General features: G+C 41.5%; 1 protein-coding gene across 3 annotated transcripts in view; it reads left to right on the forward strand.

Annotated features, from left to right (window-relative positions):
- abca12 (ATP-binding cassette, sub-family A (ABC1), member 12) overlaps positions 1-22,082 on the forward strand; it is a 60,893-nt gene that overhangs the window by 6,007 nt on the left and 32,804 nt on the right. For 2 of the 3 annotated variants that reach the window (XM_079170388.1, XM_079170390.1), the window contains 23 exons: positions 53-199; positions 924-1,090; positions 1,565-1,698; positions 2,284-2,423; positions 3,030-3,191; positions 3,405-3,613; positions 3,861-3,994; positions 4,163-4,277; positions 5,072-9,205; positions 10,588-10,700; positions 10,941-11,008; positions 11,462-11,610; positions 11,798-11,928; positions 12,263-12,405; positions 13,695-13,862; positions 14,079-14,296; positions 15,441-16,388; positions 16,489-16,595; positions 17,754-17,926; positions 18,787-18,986; positions 19,382-19,458; positions 20,101-20,231; positions 20,686-20,856. In XM_079170388.1, the coding sequence (XP_079026514.1) occupies positions 53-199; positions 924-1,090; positions 1,565-1,698; positions 2,284-2,423; positions 3,030-3,191; positions 3,405-3,613; positions 3,861-3,994; positions 4,163-4,277; positions 5,072-9,205; positions 10,588-10,700; positions 10,941-11,008; positions 11,462-11,610; positions 11,798-11,928; positions 12,263-12,405; positions 13,695-13,862; positions 14,079-14,296; positions 15,441-16,388; positions 16,489-16,595; positions 17,754-17,926; positions 18,787-18,986; positions 19,382-19,458; positions 20,101-20,231; positions 20,686-20,856 (8,139 nt within the window). The remainder of the gene's footprint in view (positions 1-52; positions 200-923; positions 1,091-1,564; positions 1,699-2,283; positions 2,424-3,029; positions 3,192-3,404; positions 3,614-3,860; positions 3,995-4,162; positions 4,278-5,071; positions 9,206-10,587; positions 10,701-10,940; positions 11,009-11,461; positions 11,611-11,797; positions 11,929-12,262; positions 12,406-13,694; positions 13,863-14,078; positions 14,297-15,440; positions 16,389-16,488; positions 16,596-17,753; positions 17,927-18,786; positions 18,987-19,381; positions 19,459-20,100; positions 20,232-20,685; positions 20,857-22,082) is intronic. The other variant, XM_079170389.1, reaches the window with a different exon arrangement.

The raw sequence follows: 22,082 nt of genomic DNA on the forward strand, positions 1-22,082 counted from the left end.
CAGTTTGACCATAGTTTCATTATATTTACTGTGATTCTCTTCCCTCCTCCAGGCTATCGGCCTAACACTGGACAGAGAAACGGTGCATTTGCACTTGTGTGGCAACAGCAGTAAGCCATTGTGGTTAACAGCAGCGTGCAGTACAGGGACAGTGGGCATGCTCCTGGGCTGGATCAGCCCTGATAAGGTGGCAAAGCAGGTAGGTTAGAATGTTCTGTTATCGCAGAATCGCAGACGTCAGCAATGAGTCACCTTCTTGATGGGTGTGGGTGCCATTTTTCTTCTCACAGTCTCACTCATACTTTCGCTCATGTATCTTGTCTGTGTTCTTCTGTCCTTGCTCTTTAATTTGCATTCTCCAGGGTCACCTTCACTTCTCATTAGATTCAGAGAGCGCCGAATGATTAGTCTATGGCCGCAAGAAAGCTTCTGGTCATAGCAACGAGCAACTGCGACTCCCAGATCGCACCTGGGGAAAAGAAGCCTTAAAGACATCCAATTAGCACTGCCAGTATGGTCGATCTGTTTTGATGAGATAATTCCCGATCAGAAGCTGTTAGCTAACACTGTCGTCAACTCTGTGAACTCGCTCAAACAGCCAGCCGCACATCAATCAGCAATCTAATGCTGGCATAACAGAATTAGAATCAGGTTAATTACTAAGCAGGTTTTCACATACGAGGAATTTGCCTTTTATTTTGGTGCATGCCAATAAACATAGTAAGAAAATATAAGATAGAATGAAAGCCCTGCAACAGTCAAGAAACAAAAATACAACAAGTCCAATCAAAATGTGAATATGTAGAGATTATTGTTTAGAGGCAGACAGAAAGAGACAGGAGTTCTTGTACACGTTGGATTTTGATAAAATGATTTTGATTTTGCAGATCTTATTCATAATATGTAATCTCTATTATTTCCAGGCTCTCCTGGTATGGAGTAAGAATGTTGCTCCACATGATCTGTCCTTCGCCAAAGGGCTCCTGCACAGTGTGATGGGAGGTGTATCCCCAGGAGGACAAGGAGGCTCCGGCATGACGAGGACCCGGCGTAGCGTAGATACACAGCCACAAAACATTGATGAGGAGCTGTAAGTACAGTACCGTACACTGGCATTTTTAAATGCTGCAAAAACTAAAACATTTCATTTGATTGAAGCACCTCAATGGGCTTCCTGAATGTCAAACAAATATTCAGACATGTGGAAGGAGTTGAAAGGTTTATTAGCAGGCAGGTTAGAAACAGCAAAGTTAGCCTTTCTTCTGGGAAATAGCTCAGGAGATGTATTTTTTATCGGAATGTTGAAACGCATTTTTATACCGATACTTGTTATTTAATATGTTATACTTAGAAAGAACAAACTGGAAACCACCTTGTGTTGTCTCTTACCTGTTTGTCTTTCTCACCCTCACCATCTGAAGTTAGTCAAACCTTTTTTTTCTGAAGTCAAAATTCTCCCTGCTCACATCGGACTAAATATCAGAGAACTAGACACAACGTCGATCGTCCACTTTAATCTGAACAGTTTGTACGGTGTTTTGAGTCTGGGCTTGTACTTTTGCAGGTTTTTAGGAGTTGGTCAAGTGGTGTTGGAGATTATAAAACTTGTGCCAGAGCTGGATCTGGTTGTCCAGAGCATCCTCCAAACTGGCTTTCAGTCCATGAAGTCAGCGACACTGGCCCTTGATACTGTTGAAGGTAAGACTACAACACACCCTGCTCACATTGAAGCCGGAGTGAAAAAGTTTTCATTTTCAAAACTATTAAAAAGAGCTTTGTTATTCCTTCAAACATTTTTTCCTGTCAAAATAAAATAGATTTTGACAGAAAACCTTTCGGTGTCAGCCCTTACAATGAAAGAGCAAGAGCAGAAAGACAAAATATAAAAGTTAACACATTCACAGGACATACGTTCAGTGTAGTATGACTTGCTTTTTTTCTCCACCGGGAGTTTGTGTAAAGTATGACCCTGTGGTGAATGGAACAAGTTCACACCCTTTCTCAGGGGACTGATGAAAGATCTTGAACCAAAGTAGGACTAAAGGTGTTATTATACGGAAATGGATACGCACACACAAAGGAAAATCACTTTATTAAAAAAACAAAAACCTCCCTGGGATGTAATGTTCAACAGAAATTGTGTGATAAGTGGTGACATAACAGTGTCCGAAGGTGGATTTATTTTTTAAATTGTGTTAAAAATGTACTTTTGTTTCATGGCATATCACAGAATATAACTGTAGTCAATATATATCTGTGTTCTATACTCTCCCTGGTTTGCAGATATGATGCTCAGTGTCCTGAAAGATGCTGATCAACTCCAAATGACTTATCTAACGTTGCTGACAAACCAGTCTGAGGCAAGCGTTTGGATTGATCAAGTCCTGGACAATGTGATGGAAATTATCGAAATGATTCCGAAGGTATGCTTGTGCTATTCCAACTGAACAACATCCTTTTCATGGTAATCTCTTATGAAACGATTACCTCGTGTTATAAAAGCTTTTGTGGTTTCATGCGTCATAGTTTCATCACAGCTTCGTGTCATTGCTCGGATGTGGGCTGGACATAGACAGCAGGTTTGGGCACTAGCATCATCAATCAGAAGGGTTGGAAGACAGGTTGAAGCAGTTTCACAACTGTAGTACGTACCATAGTTGTGAAACAAGAAAAGAGGGCTAAAACTGCAAAATTCAACATAACTAAATCTTTGAATTCTAGCTAACTATACTGGCTCACTTGTTATTTCTTAAAGGGCATGTTGCGCAACCAAGCACTGTTGAAAGCTTTATTATGAAACATTGTGCAAGAATTCCTTTATGACAATGAACAACTGTCTGCCATAATTTACTCACTAATGATCCGCTGACAGAATTTGTACCTTGACTTGTGACGATTTGATTTTCTGTGTTTTCATTTTGGGAAACACACATTTCAGGGCATGACATGTTTGAGGTTTTTGATGAGTGTATGGAAAACAAATAAGGTAACAAACACTCATGAGTTTGTGCATTTTGCCTCTGTTTTAGATTCTGTCTGGGCCTTTAAAATGTGAAGATCTCTTGGGTCCCTTTGAGTGGCTCTTAAACACAGAAAGCATAAAGATCGAGTTGTGGAGATCAGTGATCTGTCAGAACAGCTCCGCTCTACAGCAAGCGCTACTAATGGACTGGCTGCCATTGGTTCAGAAGGTAAAAGTTAACTGAACTGCATTTGAAGAGTTATTGCAGAGTTATTATCTTTTTTTTATTTATATATTTATTTTGGGTTGGATTGTTCTGTAAAGTAGAAATATACACAATCTATTTAATCTGTCAATATGAAAGTCTGTAACAACAGATCCCTACATGAACACACATTAATATCTAATGTTATAGAGAAATACTAATATTATGTTTCCACAGGCACTAGACGTATACAGCGCCCTGACAGACCGAGAAGACTACAACGTGACACTTCCCATGATTCTCTCTCAGTGGCACAAGCTGTGCAATAACAGCGTGCAGTTTGGCATGGTTTCTACCAAGCTGGCGACAAAGCTATTTGGAGAATACTGGATGAACTGCATGCCAGACAACAGCACCCATGATGTTATTTGGACTCTTCAACAAAGGTTTTGAGAAAGAGCTGATGATGATGATGATGATTGATGAATTGATTGACTTGCAGGCCTTCATTCCAGAGCATGTGTGTCTTTAACTGAAAAAGGTTTAAGGTTTAAGGCCCAGGCCCAACAACGTTATGTTCCAGTGAAGACTTTGGGCAAATGATGTGGTTTAATTAACTGCACAATGTCTCATTTTATGCTGTCGTGTATCATTTCACTCTCTTAACAGTGTTGTGCTTTGCTTTGCTTGCAGTGTTTCCTTGTTCATGGTGAATTTGGGAGAAAAGTTTGAGAAGACTCAACTGTGGCCCGAGGTAAAGAACTATTTCCACATGCTTTACTGGATTTTGAACTACAGGCCAGATGTCACAACTCAGCCAGCAAACTGTGAGCACCATTTATTTTTTTCCTTATCTATCAAATGCATACATCAAGGCAATCCAGGGTGCAAATAAGTCGCTTGGCCGCTACAATGAAGTTCGAAACAAATTTACCCAAAACCAAGTTCTGATCCAATTCAAGCATGTATGTTTGTATGTTTATTTCACCCTTTAGGTTCTATTAACATGGACTACTCAGCCATTCATTGCGATAACGGGTTGAAATGGCCACAGTTTGTTCAAGCAATGACTCAGGCTCTGATGTCACCAAACCAAGACCTCCTGGTGAAGTAAGTGCTTTTACTTGTTAGTTTTAATGAATCATGTCTTTTTGAACGTGGATGCAGTGCATGTGTTCCATATGCTCTGGAATTAAATTTGCTGTTCTCTTACTGACTTTCATTTGTTGACAAAATGTTGACTAATTTATTTAGGATGATATGAAAATGTATAATGATAAGAAGAACTATACCACTCACATTCATGTTAAATAATAGCTGGTTAGCTTAGCATCTGCTGAATAGCAACCTTAAAGCTATGTATGGGACTATTTCTTGATTGCCTGGCAACCTCACAGTGAAGACAAAACTCATGGAAGTCACTAAACCTGGCCAAGAAATAGTTCTGTATATAATCCCCAATTAATCCACAACTTTTTTTTACACTTCTGCTTTTCTACTGAATAAACAAACCAAATATAATGTGTTCATTTGTGAGTTTTAGGGGTACTGGACAGGGCCAGCTGTTTCCTCATGTTTCCTTCCTTTGTGCAAAGCTAAGCTAAACTGCAGCTTAATATTAAGTTGGGTGATATGAGAGTGGTATCGGTATTCTCAACTATCAGTATTCTCAATTAACAAACCAAGTAAAAAAAAGTATATGTCAAACCATTCCTTTAATTAAATGATAACCATGAACTGATTTTTAATGTGATTAGATAGGCAGCCTTTTGCACAAATACAGAATTCAACATAGTACAGACAGAGTTTTAACACAAGAAGTATTATTTATTTTGTTACTCTTTTACCAACTTTACTCATAGCAATTTTCTGACATTTTGCCACTCATTTCTTTTTCTCTGTAGTTCTCTCAAAGGAGCGGTGAATCTGTTGCAGCATGTATACGGTGACGTCTATAAACATTTGGCAGGATCATATTTGAAAGGAATCAAAGGTGGAGGTGCGCTCTCTGCCTACCTGATAAACCTGATGCAAAACCTGGATGGCTTTGTCAACACGATCTCCATGCTTCCTGACCAAAACATCACTAACCCTGATGTCATGCATCCCCTCATCGGTAACCTGTTGCAGTCCACAGGTCTGAAACCACTGCTGCCTCTGCTCTTCGGTGATGGTCCCCTGAATGTCTCTACAGTGCTCGATGTTTCCTCAAAGCTCGGCAGGCTCAACCAGCACATTTTTACCTTCAATGAGACAGACCCAACGATACCCGAACTTGAAAGGTTGATAATGCAGTTTTTCACCTTGGAAGGCAACCTCACCATGTCTCTCTCCCACATCATGGGACACACTCTGCTTACCTATTCAAACTACTTCCAACCTGAAGAAGTGGCCCGTCTCAGAGAAGCGCTCCAACCTTTCACCAACCAGACCTCAGCAGGCCTCGTAGAAGCCATCCTCAGTGCCATGGAGCTACTGAAGAAAGTCATGGATTCTCCAAATGGTGACCCAACTAACAACATTCTTGGGTACCTACGCCAGCTTCAAGAATGTGTGATGTCTCTGTTTCGACTGCGAAGAATACAACATATTCCGTTACCAAATGGGCAGTTTAGCCCAGCCCAAGTCACTGACCTCCACCTGATTGCCAGGGACTTTCTCAACCTTTTAAGCCCAGAAGGCCTTCAGAACCTGTCTCAGGCTGGACCAGATGCTGCTCAGAACATTATTGCACAAAGATTTGTTGCATTCCTACCACCTGAGGTCCAGCAGGAGGCTGCTCGCTTTCTCCAGGATTTCAAAGCTCTGCAGAATCAGATGACTGAATGTGCAGAAGGCAAACACTGTTCGGCTGGGATCTCAGAGATCTTTACATTCCTGGATCAGATATTAGACATGATGCTCTCAACCAACGATAATGTAACCATCAAATTAGCTGTGACCAACTCTGTCCTGCAGGGACGGGAATATGAGGAAAATGCATCCTTGTTCTTCTCCCTCCTGTCCTCTAATGATACTGCCTGTGTGAAAACATTCAAGCAGGTTCTTCATTTCATCAGATTGATCATGGCTACACCAAATATTACTGTGTCTGATGTCCAGAATGCTCTGCGGCAGGCAAACCTCACCCTTGAGGAGCTGAACGACATTGCTGCACTAGCTGGAGCTGCCAACATAAACAACATGATGGTAAATGTAATGGAGATTATCAATGTTCGGCAGTGTTACGAACAACAGCATGACCCGATGATGACAGCACAGTGTGTTATGGGATTGATAAACGGTGTCGGCGGTTTCCTGACACACCTACCTGCTCTCCGTAATGAGACAACCATCCTCTCCCTCATCCCATTAATTGTCAATAACGCTATCAGTGATGTCGTCCAAGTTAACTTCAGCTCCAACCCTAACATGGCTCTTGCACACACCCTGAACAGCACCCTGGCCAATATCAAGATGAACCTCCAGCTGAACCAGCTGTACACTCCAGAGATCATGAATGAAATCACGGTGGTAGAGGGTCTCATACAACTGGTTGCCAACACTGAACCATTCAACAATTTAAACAACACCTCTCTGATGAACCCCATGTATGCTCAGAAAGCATATCTAGATATTGTGGAATGGTACTTGAAAAGGCTGGAAAATATCACCAGCGCAAGCTCCGTCTCAGAGCTCCTCACTCCCTTTTACTACCTCACACAAATGCAAGTGACATTACAGCTGGCACAGATGGATTTCTCTTTGTTTGTAAGTAAGCAAGTCGAGTTCCTGATCAACGACCTCCAGTACCCATTAGATGGTGCAGGGGTGATTAAAATTGGCCTGGCAACGGTTGAGATTGTCCGGCGTCAATTTGAATTGATAAAGGCTCAGAATAACTATCCAGGTGTTAATCAGTCGTTACTAAACACAACCATTCTTCATGTCGCTGAGCTCCAAGTCAAGCAATACCTCGACCTAATAGAGAAGTGGATGAAACAACCAAATGTCAAGTCGATCTTCAGTAGTATGCTCCAATGGGGAAACCCCGACATGAATGTCTCCACCCCTGTGACAGACCTCCAGCACCTGCTGGGGACGATGGCTACTGTTCTCGGTGATGATCAACAGGCCTACCTCTCCGCCATTGGCAATATCATGGGACACACTCTGCTTAACTATTCAAACTACTTCCAACCTGAAGAAGTGGCCCGTCTCAGAGAAGCGCTCCAACCTTTCACCAACCAGACCTCAGCAGGCCTCATAGAAGCCATCCTTAGTGCCATGGAGCTACTGAAGAAAGTCATGGATTCTCCAAATGGTGACCCAACTAACATCATTCTTGGGTACCTACGCCAACTTCAAGAATGTGTGATGTCTCTGTTTCGACTGCGAATAATACAACATATTCCGTTACCAAATGGGCAGCTTAGCCCAGCCCAAGTCACTGACCTCCACCTGATTGCCAGGGACTTTCTCAACCTTTTAAGCCCAGAAGGCCTTCAGAACCTGTCTCAGGCTGGACCAGATGCTGCTCAGAACATTATTGCACAAAGATTTGTTGCATTCCTACCACCTGAGGTCCAGCAGGAGGCTGCTCGCTTTCTCCAGGATTTCAAAGCTCTGCAGAATCAGATGACGGAATGTGCAGAAGGCAAACACTGTTCGGCTGGGATCTCAGAGATCTTTACATTCCTGGATCAGATATTAGACATGATGCTCTCAGCCAACGATAATGTAACCATCAAATTAGCTGCAACCAACTCTGTCCTGCAGGGACGGGAATATGAGGAAAATGCATCCTTGTTCTTCTCCCTCCTGTCCTCTAATGATACTGCCTGTGTGAAAACATTCAAGCAGGTTCTTCATTTCATCAGATTGATCATGGCTACACCAAATATTACTGTGTCTGATGTCCAGAATGCTCTGCGGCAGGCAAACCTCACCCTTGAGGAGCTGAACGACATTGCTGCACAAGCTGGAGCTGCCAACATAAACAACATGATGGTAAATGTAATGGAGATTATCAATGTTCGGCAGTGTTACGAACAACAGCATGACCCGATGATGACAGCACAGTGTGTTATGGGATTGATAAACGGTGTCGGCGGTTTCCTGACACACCTACCTGCTCTCCGTAATGAGACAACCATCCTCTCCCTCATCCCATTAATTGTCAATAACGCTATCAGTGATGTCGTCCAAGTTAACTTCAGCTCCAACCCCAACATGGCTCTCGCACACACCCTGAACAGCACCCTGGCCAATATCAAGATGAACCTCCAGCTGAACCAGCTGTACACTCCAGAGATCATGAATGAAATCACGGTGGTAGAGGGTCTCATACAACTGGTTGCCAACACTGAACCATTCAACAATTTAAACAACACCTCTCTGATGAACCCCATGTATGCTCAGAAAGCATATCTAGATATTGTGGAATGGTACTTGAAAAGGCTGGAAAATATCACCAGCACAAGCTCCGTCTCAGAGTTCCTCACTCCCTTTTACTACCTGAAACAACCAAATGTCAAGTCAATCTTCAGTAGTATGCTCCAATGGGGAAACCCCGACATGAATGTCTCCACCCCTGTGACAGACCTCCAGCACCTGCTGGGGACGATGGCTACTGTTCTCGGTGATGATCAACAGGCCTACCTCTCCGCCATTGGCAATATCACCAACTCCCTGAGCAAAGCCCTAATGGTGGCAGAGCAACCAGGTGGCCTACAGAGTGACCACTTCTTAGCTGCCGTCTTGGAAGCCCTCCAAAGTGCTATGCAGATCCTGACCGCAGCCACAGGCCCCCTGCCGCTCTCTGTACAGCAGAACATCCTGGACATTGTGCAGGACTCACTTAAGCTCATTGTCCAACCAGACATGAGTTTTGCCTCATCACGTAACATCTCCCTCCTCATCCTCAAGAGGGCTGAGAGCATCATCCAACAAACAGTACCTGAAATGTTCGCTGAATACTTGCTTTTTGGACTCAAAGTAGCGACCACGTATTTTAAGAGCATCTCCGTGGCCAGTGGACCAGACAGCTGGAATCAGTTGTGAGTAATTCTGCTATTTCCTCAAAAGTTCTTCGGTCCAAATGAAAAAGTCATGAAAATTAGCACCCATCAACACATGTGGATACAAATTAGCTGTTGCAGATAAACAAACAATATTAACTTGTTGCTTTCAATGAAAGTGGGTCGCATGTAGTTAGGGACCCACTATCACCTGACTGCAGTTACCCGCAGTTCTACGGAGCATTGTTGCACATTTTAGCTCATAGTTGTGATTTTCTGGCCAACAACTTTATAGTTTCGGTTCACTCTCACCGCTCTCATCTACAGGTAGCTGTTTTCAGCAAAAATGCTCGAAAACAGCAGCTGACTTTGTAAGACAAATAATGTTAGTACATTTGTATTACAAAACTGAAGAAGTACTGCATATTTAGAAGAAAAATAAATAATTACACACACATTTTACACATGTAAATGTGAACTGCATGAACTACATGACAGTGTAAAGGAAAGAGAGAGTGAACAGTGAGCTGGATATTTCCCGGAGGAGTTGTTGAAGAGCAAAAACAGAGCTACAAGGAGAGAGAATATTGGATTTGTAGTCATCAGTTGAACAGAAAAATTACTCCAGATGAATGCTAATTTGACTTATGGTTATCTAAAAAAAATATCTAAGTAAGCAAATGATTGCTAACAAATTTGCCATATCAACTCCACATAGTGATAATATGTCAATGTTGTGTTTACAGCTAGTTTCCGCTGCCCCCACGCTGCCCAAAAAATGACTTTATTGCAGTTTCAAGTATGCATTTGTTAGAAGGGAAAAGACTTGGTTGAACAGGACATGTTAGACAGCATTTTTCATCTGTGTTAAAGGTTGAGTTGCAGTCCTTGGTATTCAAGTTGCTTTGGGTTCTCCTGTCCTAGTTAAAGGTGGAGTCTGTCATTTCACGGTCTGCTAACTGTCCCTTCTGTTCGTGCTAAAAATAAATCTGGTATTCATACACAAACAATGCCACACAACACCATTCCAGCAAAGACAGGGGAAAGGCCAGGGACGTATAAGAGTGAGGCAGTGGCAGCGAGAGGGGCGGTAAATCTGGTACATGCTAAAGTTCTAAAGGAGCTTTGACGGGTAGACAGGAGGAGTGTATTTGTTTGGGTATTAAGTTTAATTACCAAAAATCTTTGTCCAAAATCACAGACTCTACCTTTAATGGAAATTAATTGTATTCATGATGCATGTAAGAATAATAGCCCCACAGTGGATAAAAGTGATTAGCAACCACAGGTCCAGATGGACGAATGAAACCAAACAGAGAGATGGAGCGCATGCAGACCTTTTATCCTTTAATCAAATTGGATTTGAGATGATGACCTTTTGATGAGTCAAATGAAATATTGATGTGCTTTTGTTTCTTAAGGATTCTGGAGGAGATGAAAACAGTCCAGAACCTCCTACCGCCAAACAGCACAGCACAGGCCTACGTCTCCACCCTCATTCACATCACGCACTTTATCTTGGAGTCTGGCCAAGGCAAGTCAGCTTTTCCGTGTCACTGTAGGTGTTGAATCCCGATTGAACTCTGATGGAGTGGAGGTCGCATTGTGCACTTCATTATTCAAGCGATGATGCCAGACAGATCAAGAGCAGTAGATCATAGGAGCACAATGTTTTTGTTCTCTGTAAGAACAAGAACACGTTTCACACAGGAGATTATTGTTGTTTGTTTGACATTGAAATTGACTTTGTGAACAATATTTCTTGTAATTTCAGGAAACATGAGTCTCTGGGCATCTTTTGAGAGTGCATCAGTAGAAAATTTGCCCATGATCTTTGGCAAGGTAAGGCTTAAAACACTCATGTCAGTTTATTATGCTTCTTTTTTATTTTTCTCCTTTCAAGTGTGAATTGATTTTGTGGAAAATTAAACATTTCAAAGGTCTGCGAGTTAAACATTACACACAATTAAAAAATTAAAATGCTGACAAAACATGTCAATGCCTTGTGTGTTGTGTTGCTACTAAAACTATTGGCAAACAGCCAGTTCCAAACCACACACATTTACAAGCCAGTATGAGGGTTTTGAAACACGTACGTCACTTATGATCAAGGACAGTCAAACAAAACAAAAACATGATCTTATCATTTATCGGTGATGGGTCCGGAACTCTTTGTTCTTATGATATCTAATACATCAAAGGGCATATGAAATACAACTCCTGTAGTTGAGGTTCGGCAAATAAAATGTATTCACTCTTTTCCCCATTTGTCCCCTTTTATTTGTTTGCTGTAAGATGGGCGAACTCTTGAGCATGCTTTGGCCACTCGTTATGCAAGGCCCAGGCTCACACACAACTGCTCCATCTCTGGGGGGCCTTGCACATCTTGTTCCAGTCCTGGAGCAAGTGATGACTGGGAAGGCCGACCAAGACACGTGGCGAAAGTACGTTTAATTACCACTTCTATTGGAAACAAACCAAACAAGTAATTACTTCATGTCTGTTAGGCAGCAAGTTGATATTAAATTGCATGATTTGTATTATTGTGAGAAATTTTAATTTCATAATACAAACCACTGTTTAGTTGCTTCTATGATTGCCCTAAACCAAATTCCATGTGTGTTGTCACAGACTTGAAGAGATACTGCATGCCCTACTGTCAACCCTCAAAGGAACAGAGCAATGGGACAGAGTCCCATCTGTTATCTTGCTGTTTGAGAAAATCATAGGAAGTATGGTAAACAGCACGCAAGCACAGAACGGTGAGGAGAATACTGAACAGCAAAGCTATTGTCTTACACTTTGTTTAGCCAGGACAGGGATAGACTAGTTTACCAGAATCATCACTGTTATATCGTAAGAATGAACAAGACTCATTGACTGAAGGGAGAATTGTTTCCTATGTTCAGTACAAGTAAACTATGAATGTCACCTTAAGACTTGTCAAAGCACACTTTTCCCACTGTGACACACCTGAAACTGCATACATGTCTCCTGTACCATTTCATAAAAAGAACCAATTTTGTTATCTAATCTAATCTTTTTTTTGTAAAACCATTCATGTTGGTCAAACCCTTTGTCTTTTCTCTCTCCCAGAGATGATTCAAAGCCTTCAGATGCCTGTGCTGACTTTAATCAGCGAAATCACACTGTCTGCGAACTCCAGTCATTTTAACTTGTCCGAGGTCTTGGAAAGAATGGAGCTTGCCATTGAACACACGGTGCAGGCAGCTGAACAGGTTAGACTGCTACTGTTCTACTTTACCTTTGTACACACTGTGCTTCTGTGTTTCGTTTCTTCGCCGTCATTTGCTGGCCCCTTTTTTTGTGGACAGGTTAGCGTGTGAGAGAGAGAGTGAGGTAAGAGGTGAGCTCCTGTACCAGACCATGACTCTTCATGCATTGTTGCAATCAACAATACCATAGTTCTAATCTAAGCATCACACCTAACGTATTGGTAGATTCCTAACACTTGAATGACGTAAGAGCGTTGTGGGGGTGTGTCTTTCTTTAGAATCTTTCCACCTGCTGTCATCCATCCATCCAAGTCTTTTGACAGACAATGTTGTCATTTCAGGTGTTCATGTGACTCGAATGGTGAGCAGTTTGTATGACATTAACAGGACACGGCTGTCAACTAGATATTGGCTGGGATTTGTTACTTTATTATTACTTTATATAAATTATTTCTACTTCATCCAAAGTTTAAGAATATACCTTGCTTAATGGTAAGAAGTCAGGGGTAAGAAGTGTTGTCTTTGATACTGATAAAAGGCCTTCTGATATATAAAACTACAGCTTCAGCCATATATTAGCAAGCAGATATTTTCTTATTTACATTGCAGTATGAAAACAAACAGTGCTCCAAAAAATGACTATTAATTAAGTTGTATCATCACCTCTTACACAGCGTGAACAAACAAATATAACTTGATAGATATAGGATTTACTGCAGGGCCGTTTTATTGGATCACATTCGATTGCGCATTTGCACCTAGTAAACGGGTAACACTCAGCTTAGTTACAGCAAAGACACCGACCTTCTCATCTCTTAGCAAGAAAGCAAAAAGGCGTATTTGCCAAATGTCAAACTGTCAAACATGTCAAATGTCAAAATGTATCATAAATGCTCAGACTTTACAATTACTCTAATCCATACCATGATGAAAGATAGTGTAGTGTAGCAGAGCACTATTAAAGTGTTGATTCTTTGTCATGTGTGTATCTCAGTATAAATCTACAATCTAAAAGAGATTGACTAGCTGACCCAGTGTTTGTGCAGACCCATTGTTTATGCATATACAGCATGTTTGGGTGGGTACTGTGATACCTGTGTGAGACTTCTGCCCTTTTCTTTGTTTCTCAGCAAACTGCATGAACAGAGAGATCACAATATTTCCCTTGTGCCTTTACCTTTTGTCTCACCAACCTTGTGTTCTTTTTCCATCTCTGTATCTGCAAACAGAACAGGTTTTTTTCTGAACAATACATGTGAAACATGATAAGACATTGACAATTTTCCCTTTAGGCTAATGGCACGTTGGAGTGCAGTGAAGTTCTCAAGGCATGGGAGCCAGTGAGAGAGGCAGCGGGGTTAAGCAACGCCACCATGGCTATGTGGTGCAACATCAGACTGCAGCCTGTTTTTGAGGCCTATGCTGCAGCCCAGACTGTCTACACACACATGAACATGAGTGTAAGTAGATTCATGGCAAACTAAAAGGGAAAGTGCAAACACATTTAATAGAGGAATAGTGTAATCTGAGTTTGTCTCACAAACCAAACTGAAATATTAAAATGTTACATTCATTCAAGTACAATTTACAGATTCACCACTTGGTGGCAGTGTTGATACACAGAGAAAGCTGCCACATTGCTAACAGTCCATCTCTGCTATATGTTTTCTGTGCAGCACATGGGTGTGGGACCAATGACTGTGAGTGCCACATCTGCCCAGATTGTCAGGGCTGTACAGTCTCTCTACCAAGTCAACAATAACAGCGCACTTGTGACAGAGCAGCTCTTTGCAGCTTTGTATAGCCAGCTCTCAAAGCTTGCAGGCCAGCCTCTGAGCCCTGAGGCACAGCTTCACTGGTACAAGCAGCTCCAAGACATGCAGTTGCAAAACAGGTGACTATTTACAGCAACAATAACAATATGTCATTGCTAACAAGATGTGCCTTTCACTCCGGCTATTATTTATTATGCTTAACAGGAAAATCCATCAGGAAAAAAACGTTGAATCTGAATTGAATCTGTCATTCCAGATCCATGCAGTTATTAAGTGATTATGGATGAGACATCACATTAAATTAACCCTGTTGACTCTCAAAAACAATTTGTTGCATCAGTGTGTTAGAATGAAAGAGCAGCTGCTTCTTTTTATGTAGAGAAATACGTCATAGCATATGTTTGTTCCCAATTCTTTCATATCAGACGGATCAAACCACACTGACGCCAAAGGTTATGAGGACAATGTGGCAATTAAATGAAAATATAGTGCAGCGGCAGCCATTAAACAAAACCCAACGATCATTCTGATTAACGATATTTTATCTGACTGTAGAAATGTCCATTACATTCTGTTGAGAGTCAGTTACATCCTGACACAGAATCATAGACACAGACTCAGTTATACATAGATTAACTCACCTCGCCATTTGTTCTTACAACATTATCCACGATGAACCAGCCAGTCCAATTTGATTTATACCTAATTACACAAGGAATTGGAGTGATCACATTTGCATTCAACTTGATTAATTAAATGGGATTCTGCCTGAAAACAGGCAGGTCTGCACCGCTAGCAGCTTAGGCATGATTCAGCTAGCTGAGACACGCTTCTAAAATTGATTTCCCTTTGTGCCCGCTGCAATAATGAGCCGGCCATGGTGATAAGGATCACATTTGGCATATCACAGGGAAACCATCAGGTCGGACTACATGAGTTATAGATCATTGATCACAGTGAAAAGACTCCACAGTCTATTATCAAGGATGAAATGGGAAAACTATGCGAATAGGATGATGAAGAAATATTACTTCTTGTCAAAGCTCAGGAATTCAAATTCTATGGAATCTGTGTGTTCAGGAAATGAATCAAAAACATGGTTTCCACAAAAGAAGTAGGTCCTTATTAGTCCATTGTCCATAGAAGTGCTTTACGTCTTATAATTATCTAATTTCTTTCTTATTCATATTGACATTTCTTACACATGACACTAAATCTAAAGAATTAACTTGACATTCATTCAATTTCTCTCCTCGCCTTTAGTTTGTCTTCCTTCAAAATGCTCTCAGATGAGCTGGTAAATGAGGCCCCGTGCATCCAGCCTTACACTGAAGCTATAGAAAGATCACTGAGCCATATCCTGGACAACTACCATCTCATTCAAGACAACAGCTCAAGCTCGGACCTCTTCGAAGAGGCAGCAATGATGTTCCTCTTCTCTGCAAACATCACGACAGACGACATCCTCTCCATGACGTGGGGTAATTCTTCCGGACTCAATGAATCGCCTCTTACCGAAATGATAAGGGAAGCGGTAAAACAGGTGATTGACATGAATGTATTTGGGAATGTGCATATGGTCTACCAAGCCTTGGAGCAATTTCTGGCCTCCAACAGCTCAAGCGTGATTGTGCAGAAGGTGGCCGCGTTCTCCGCATGGTGGGGCTACACTGAAGCGTCTGGACTGGATCTGCTGACTCAGGCTCTGGCCAAAGTGTACAACATCATCGGGCCTCTCTTGTCTGGTCTGACCCAGATGAGTGGGGACATGTCAGTAAACATGGGGCCGTTTGAAGACCTAGCTGGAAACCTGATTGCACTGCTGAGGCAGTTGGTAAGCACCAGTGGTCTTCTGACCCCCATGGACTACCGTCCAAGCAGGTTTCAGCAGGAAATGACAGCCGGTAACCATACGACGATGATCCGACACAGACGCGAGGCCTCGTTGATGATGGCAAGGGACCCCATGGATGACTTCATAGACCTCTTCTACATTGACTACCCTGCAATGTTCAAAGCCATCTCTGTCCCTGCTTCCACAAATGAAATTATGGACACAGTCCACGTGCTCTTTGCCAACCCTGATCTGAGCGTTGTGGTGAAGGGAGCTACAAGCAACTTGCCGTGGGGCTGTAATGCTGCTCGGGAAGAGACCATTGATGCTGCTCTTGGAGCGCTCTCCTTTTTCACGCTCCCTACGGCATTTCAGATGTAAGTCTTATTTGCACCTCACCAAATATTGCTTTAGGAATAAGAAAAAAAAGAAAGTACTTTTTGCCTTATTTTGATGTCTTTGTTTAATCTTCCCCAGGTCATCAATGGATCTACTGACAAATGCCGCCGATATGCTTCCCTTTGGCTTTCCATTCTCCTCGGTGCTTAAAAATATCACCAGAACGCTTGCCAATGAATCTCAAGGTAACTTAACGGTTCAGATCAACTGTCTCTCTGACTCAGTCTGGACAGTTAGAGGCTTCTTTGACCAAGGGCAGATTTATAATGACAAATGTGTACTCATTAGTTAAATGGAGAATCCCCACATGAATGATGCTTTATCCTTTTAGTTTCTTACCTACTGACTCCACAGTGAATTCCCTCCCACTCATGCCTAAGTGCTGCTGTAACGTAGCGCTCACACTGGTGCTGCAGCTTGTGTTTACATACCTGCTGTGACAGTATATATGTATAAGCACAGTCTGCCAGCCTGGGCCATTAAAAAGTCACACAGGATGGAAGAGTGCCACCTTCTTTCTCTGACCTTCATGGCTATTAGGGGACCATTGGAAGACCATCAACTTTTTGTTAATGCTGTAGTTATTGTATACATGATTATAGTGCGGCATAATTCATTCTGGAGATATGAGGAATAAGACTTCACATCAGCTTAGCTTGAGCTCCCAAAGAGCCCAAGGCCATATGGCCCTTCTCCAGCAGAAAGCCACTCAGCACCTTTTTAAATCTCATTAGCAAAGTAGAATTCAATCACTTATCCTGTCCGCCCGCGCTAAACGTCTCCCCTCGCACTCACACAAGTGGACATCTATGACCTCCTTTTAATTGGCGTCTGTGCTTGTGTGATAATGTTTTTAGTGCATAGAATTACTTTGTAAGCAGCTGAAGCAGCTTCACTTCTCTGCAACCCCACTCCTATTCTTCACACACACACACACACACACACACACACACACACACACACACACACACACACACAAAGTGAACTGTTGTAATTGCAAAGGCCTCTAGGTGTCGAGCACCCTGAGATTAAACATCACCATTGTCTAATTTTGGCCTAATTAAATATTCTGTCATCACATCTTGCTGCCTGAGGTGGTGCCTTTCTTTGGGCTTGTCAGATATGTTTTAATGCACGACAGCAGCTAGGACTGCCTGCCCTTCTGGCCCCATCAGTCCCGCACAGGGCTTCACTTTAAGTACATCATTTGCTGCTCGCTGGCTGATGACGCTGCCCTGTAATGGTGCGAGTCGTAATGAAACCCAGTGGGATGTCATGTTATTCTGTCACCTTACAGACCTTATTGCCTTCTTTTCCCTTTCCTTTCCCATCTTCTTGTCTAGCTCTAATAACCTCTCTCTTACTCTCATTTCCCCCCCCTCTGGTTCACTCTCTGCCTCCCTTCAAAGAGAACCTGATGCTCATGCAAGAGACCATCCAAACAGCCGCTGACCTCCTTCAGATCAACGTGATGGACCCGCAATTCACTGAGCAACTTGGGAAGCTGAGATCCAAGGTCTCTGCAATAACCCAGCCACTTTCACACATGCAACATTCATCTAGCAGGACACCATTTTAATTAGAAGTACTTTGAATTGATATGATTTTGATACTGAAAAACCTTTGATGAAAAGCCTTTTGACTTGAAAATACGTATCCATGTTATGGAAAACGTTTGTACACAAAGGCGATCAACTGCCTGGTACTGGAGGTAACTCCAAAAGTGTCAGAGATGTTGGGTTTATTTACTTTTTGAGATATCCTTTGTTGATTTGTTTGAGTAGAGGATTTATTTGTTGGGGAAATTACGTTAACGCTATTCGTTCCCAGCAAGTTGACACATAATTCTCCAGATCCACTTTGTTTGAACCAATCTGACAACATCCAATCAAGTTGCAGGAGAAAACCACGAGGAACTAACGTTATGTTACTGAGCGCCAGTTGGCGTCAGTTACGGTCTTCACCATTGCACTCGGTAAAGAGCACATTATGACTAGTTTAGGACTCTAAGGGCTTGGGACTTGACTGTCTTGACTTGGGACTTTAGTGCAAAGACTTGAGACTTTCTTGTGACTTGCAAAACAATGACTTCGGCCCACCTCTGCATTGTTGTAGTTATGACATTGTAGCTTGAAACTGGTCAAATTGGCCGAAAATATAACATAACATGGACGTGAACAGGCAAAAAATACTAAAACAACACTTATTAGACTTTGATTACAGTGCAAACAAAATGTTTTTTTTGTAGGTTGACAGTGATATTGACAGTGATCTGTTTTTTCCATTAAATGCTAAAGGATATTATTTGTAGCCGGTGCCAAAAACATCTTGAGATTTGGCCAGAAACTTACTTGTTGCTTGCATGATTTATTCTAGGTGTGCACCTTGGAGAATACAGAGTCTGTGCGTCTGCTGATGTCGGCCCTCTCCATTGAGCCCGGTCAGCTGTGTCAGACTGTTCTACCCAGCCTGCAGATCTTGGTTGAGAATTTGAATATGAACACGACCTTTTTGACCGATGCCATCTTCCTAGCCGTCATCGGAGACCCCAAAGCCTACAATATCCAGTCAAACTGGTACAGCATTGTCTTCCTTCTTAAAAGTTTTTTTATTTCAAGTGTTTTCACAGCAATTAGCTGCACTTTGTAAGAGAACGCTGGTGTCCCCATCGTCTAGGTTTTGTTATCTCTTTTATCCCTTTTGTATAATTTGGTAAATAGTGTTCCGGGCTGTTACGCCTTACAGAACTCACAATCTAGGATTTGAGAGTATTGAAGTATCTAACAGGTACTCTTGCTGTTGTTTTGGGGCCAACACAAGTTTCCTTTCTACCTCAGTCCATTCAGCCTGCAGCTGGCCTGGCAGCTTTTTATTGTATTGATATAAAGGCAACGTTTATATTGTGAATATTTATTGTATTCCTTGATTTAAGTGCATTTCTCTGTTTGTGTCTGTGTGCATGTGTTTACAGGTCCTCTGTTTTGAGTCAAGGGTTGGGCTTTAACACCAGCAGCCTGAGCTCTTTCAACATTAACACCACCTCCCCAGGTGAAACTTTTCTCTATTTCAGTTGCTGTATTTTACGATATGATATTATACATTCCCGCACGGCTACCACACTGTTTTATAGTAGACCTGGCAGATATTTTCCTCATTTCCATTGGAAAGAAAAATAGTTTATATACAAAATTATATAATGATTATCCATTTGTAAAATATATCAATTTTGAAATGAAGAACGTAGTTGATTTTGAACCAAAAAGTAAGTTTTAAACTGTTCAAAATTCAGATTTGGGGTTCTGGTTACTTTTGTACTGAAACGGATGATTCATAGTGTTTTATCAGTAGAAAAAAGAAGACCACACAACTTGTTTCCATAGCAACAGACTAATTTCAGCTCACCTGTTGCTCACTCATGTCTGATGCACCGCTTCGGTTGTTGCTGGATTATCTAACAATGATAACTTACTAAAGCGGTCAATTTCTCTACTGCCCTTTTGTCCATGATTGTTGCTCTAGTGAACATTAAACCAGCCAAAACAGCAGCCAGGTGCAGCTCTTTTGTAGTTTCCACCATTATAGAAGTGAAACTAGATGTACAGGTTGTATATGAAAAACAACTCATCCACTGTATCAAAGTCGTAATAAGAAACACACTGGTCAACTTGCTCTTATATCCCTATTTCCCAGGAGTGGTGACGGTGGGTGAGATGCTGAGGAATAAAACGGCCTTCGTTTTGGATGTTCAGCAACATATGGATTTTGACCCAACTGCTCTGCACCTCCTGATGGAAACCATGCTGCCAAACGACAATTTAGAGGTGAGCCAGGGACAGCCATACATAAATTGTTGCCGTTATGGTACAATGGAAACAGAATTGCAGGCCGAATCAAAATTAATCAGTGGCTGGCCAATGTACATGGGTAATTTGTTCAGAGCAGACATTACTTAGAGGAATACATTGCTGTCCACTTGCTAGTTATGCTAGTTAGTACACTGCAGATCATGTTGCAAAATGTGAGCAGAAAATGTCTTTAAAGAGTTTATCCCGTGGTGGTAACACATTGTTGTCTGAACACTACACAGGTAAAATCACCACACTAGATATGGTTGTACAGTAGCTGACCTATGTATCTCATACACATCCTTTTCAACATATTTCCATAATTGCCAGTAATTATGCCTGTCTGTTGTTCGTTGCACAACATACTTTCTCATGTGTTTCAGTTGCCAGTATTAACTGTTTCCATACTCTCCTAATGCTTTTGAAACAGATCCTGTCCTGGTTGGTCAACTTGCGTCATTGCAACTACCCAGCAGCCTTGAAAATGAAAAAGACAGATGCGGACCTCTCAAAGACCTTCTGCTCCTTTTCTGTAGAACAGTGGTACAGCTTCTCACTGCTGATGGCTCGCCATCTCAACATGGAGAAACTCATCTACAGAGTAAGACTGATTTTAAAAAGAAATAACATGTTACAGCTTCTTCAAAAGTGAATGCTTTTTTTCTTTATCTGTAGAAATACCAGAAAATGAGGGAAAGTGATGATTGCACGTTTTTCTGTAATAGCTGAATGGCTAAAGCAATCGTTTTTTGTTGGGCTGTCACAAACATGTTTGATGCCACAGGGTTTTTGTTTGAGGAACATGTTAGAAAGAGAGAAATGCTTTTGTCCAAGAAAACGTTCACGAGACAAAGCTCCCTCACACATAACTGATGTTTTTCCTTTTGATCTAAGAAAACTGTCCATCCCCAAAACGAATCTAGTTACCGCAATACAGTAATTAAAAAAAGAATTAACAACAGGCATATGTAATAGGCCTCTTTTATATTTCAAGTGCAACATGTACTTAGTTTAATCATAAAAAAGTTTATCTAGTCATTAAAAAAAAAAAAGAATCGAATGCACTTGTAAAGACTAGAGATGAAAGAAAAAAATAGCTGTCACAGTGAGGACATTAAAAGTAGGGAAACATCACAGCAAGATTAAGAATTAATGCGCACCGATCCCTCACCATCAAATTAGGTGTCACCAAGGTTGCCCACTTAGCCCCACCCTTTTTGCATTCTATAGATAACCTCTAGCTCAGGCAATAAGGGAGGATCCAGAGATTAATGGGACTTTGATTATGACATTTTGCTTACTCTGAGAAACCCAGAGAGAAGTGTACCCACATTGGTGTCCTTTCTGAAACAGTTTGGCTCATAGTCTGGATATAAATTGAACAAACAAAAGTCCAAATACTTTCTGATTTGCACAGCAGATTTGACTTAAAATGGGACTCCCCTGCTATTAAATATCTTGTAGTTTGTATCACAAATCATCATCATCAGAATACAGAAATCTAATTATGGTCCTGCTACGAAGACAATGAAAGTAGACCTTGTATATTATCCATCTATATATATATATATTGACAGTGTGGTAAAACAATAGCAGACCCCTTTCATCCTTTAATATATTTTGGGGCTGTTTTTTTAACCCATTCCTATTGGCAGGGAATTATTAAAGAAATAAGGAACATTTTTGGAATAGCAAGACAACTGCATTGTAATTCTCAATGAAAAACACTGCATGGAGAAATTGACCTTCTCCGACTACAGTCTGATAAAATACTGCAAGAAATTGACAACATAATCTAAGGGATGTAACCTACTGTGTAGCTAGTTA

The sequence above is a fragment of the Pholis gunnellus genome, assembly GCF_910591455.1.
Source record: "Pholis gunnellus genome assembly, chromosome: 12".
NCBI classification, from domain to species: Eukaryota; Metazoa; Chordata; class Actinopteri; order Perciformes; family Pholidae; genus Pholis; species Pholis gunnellus.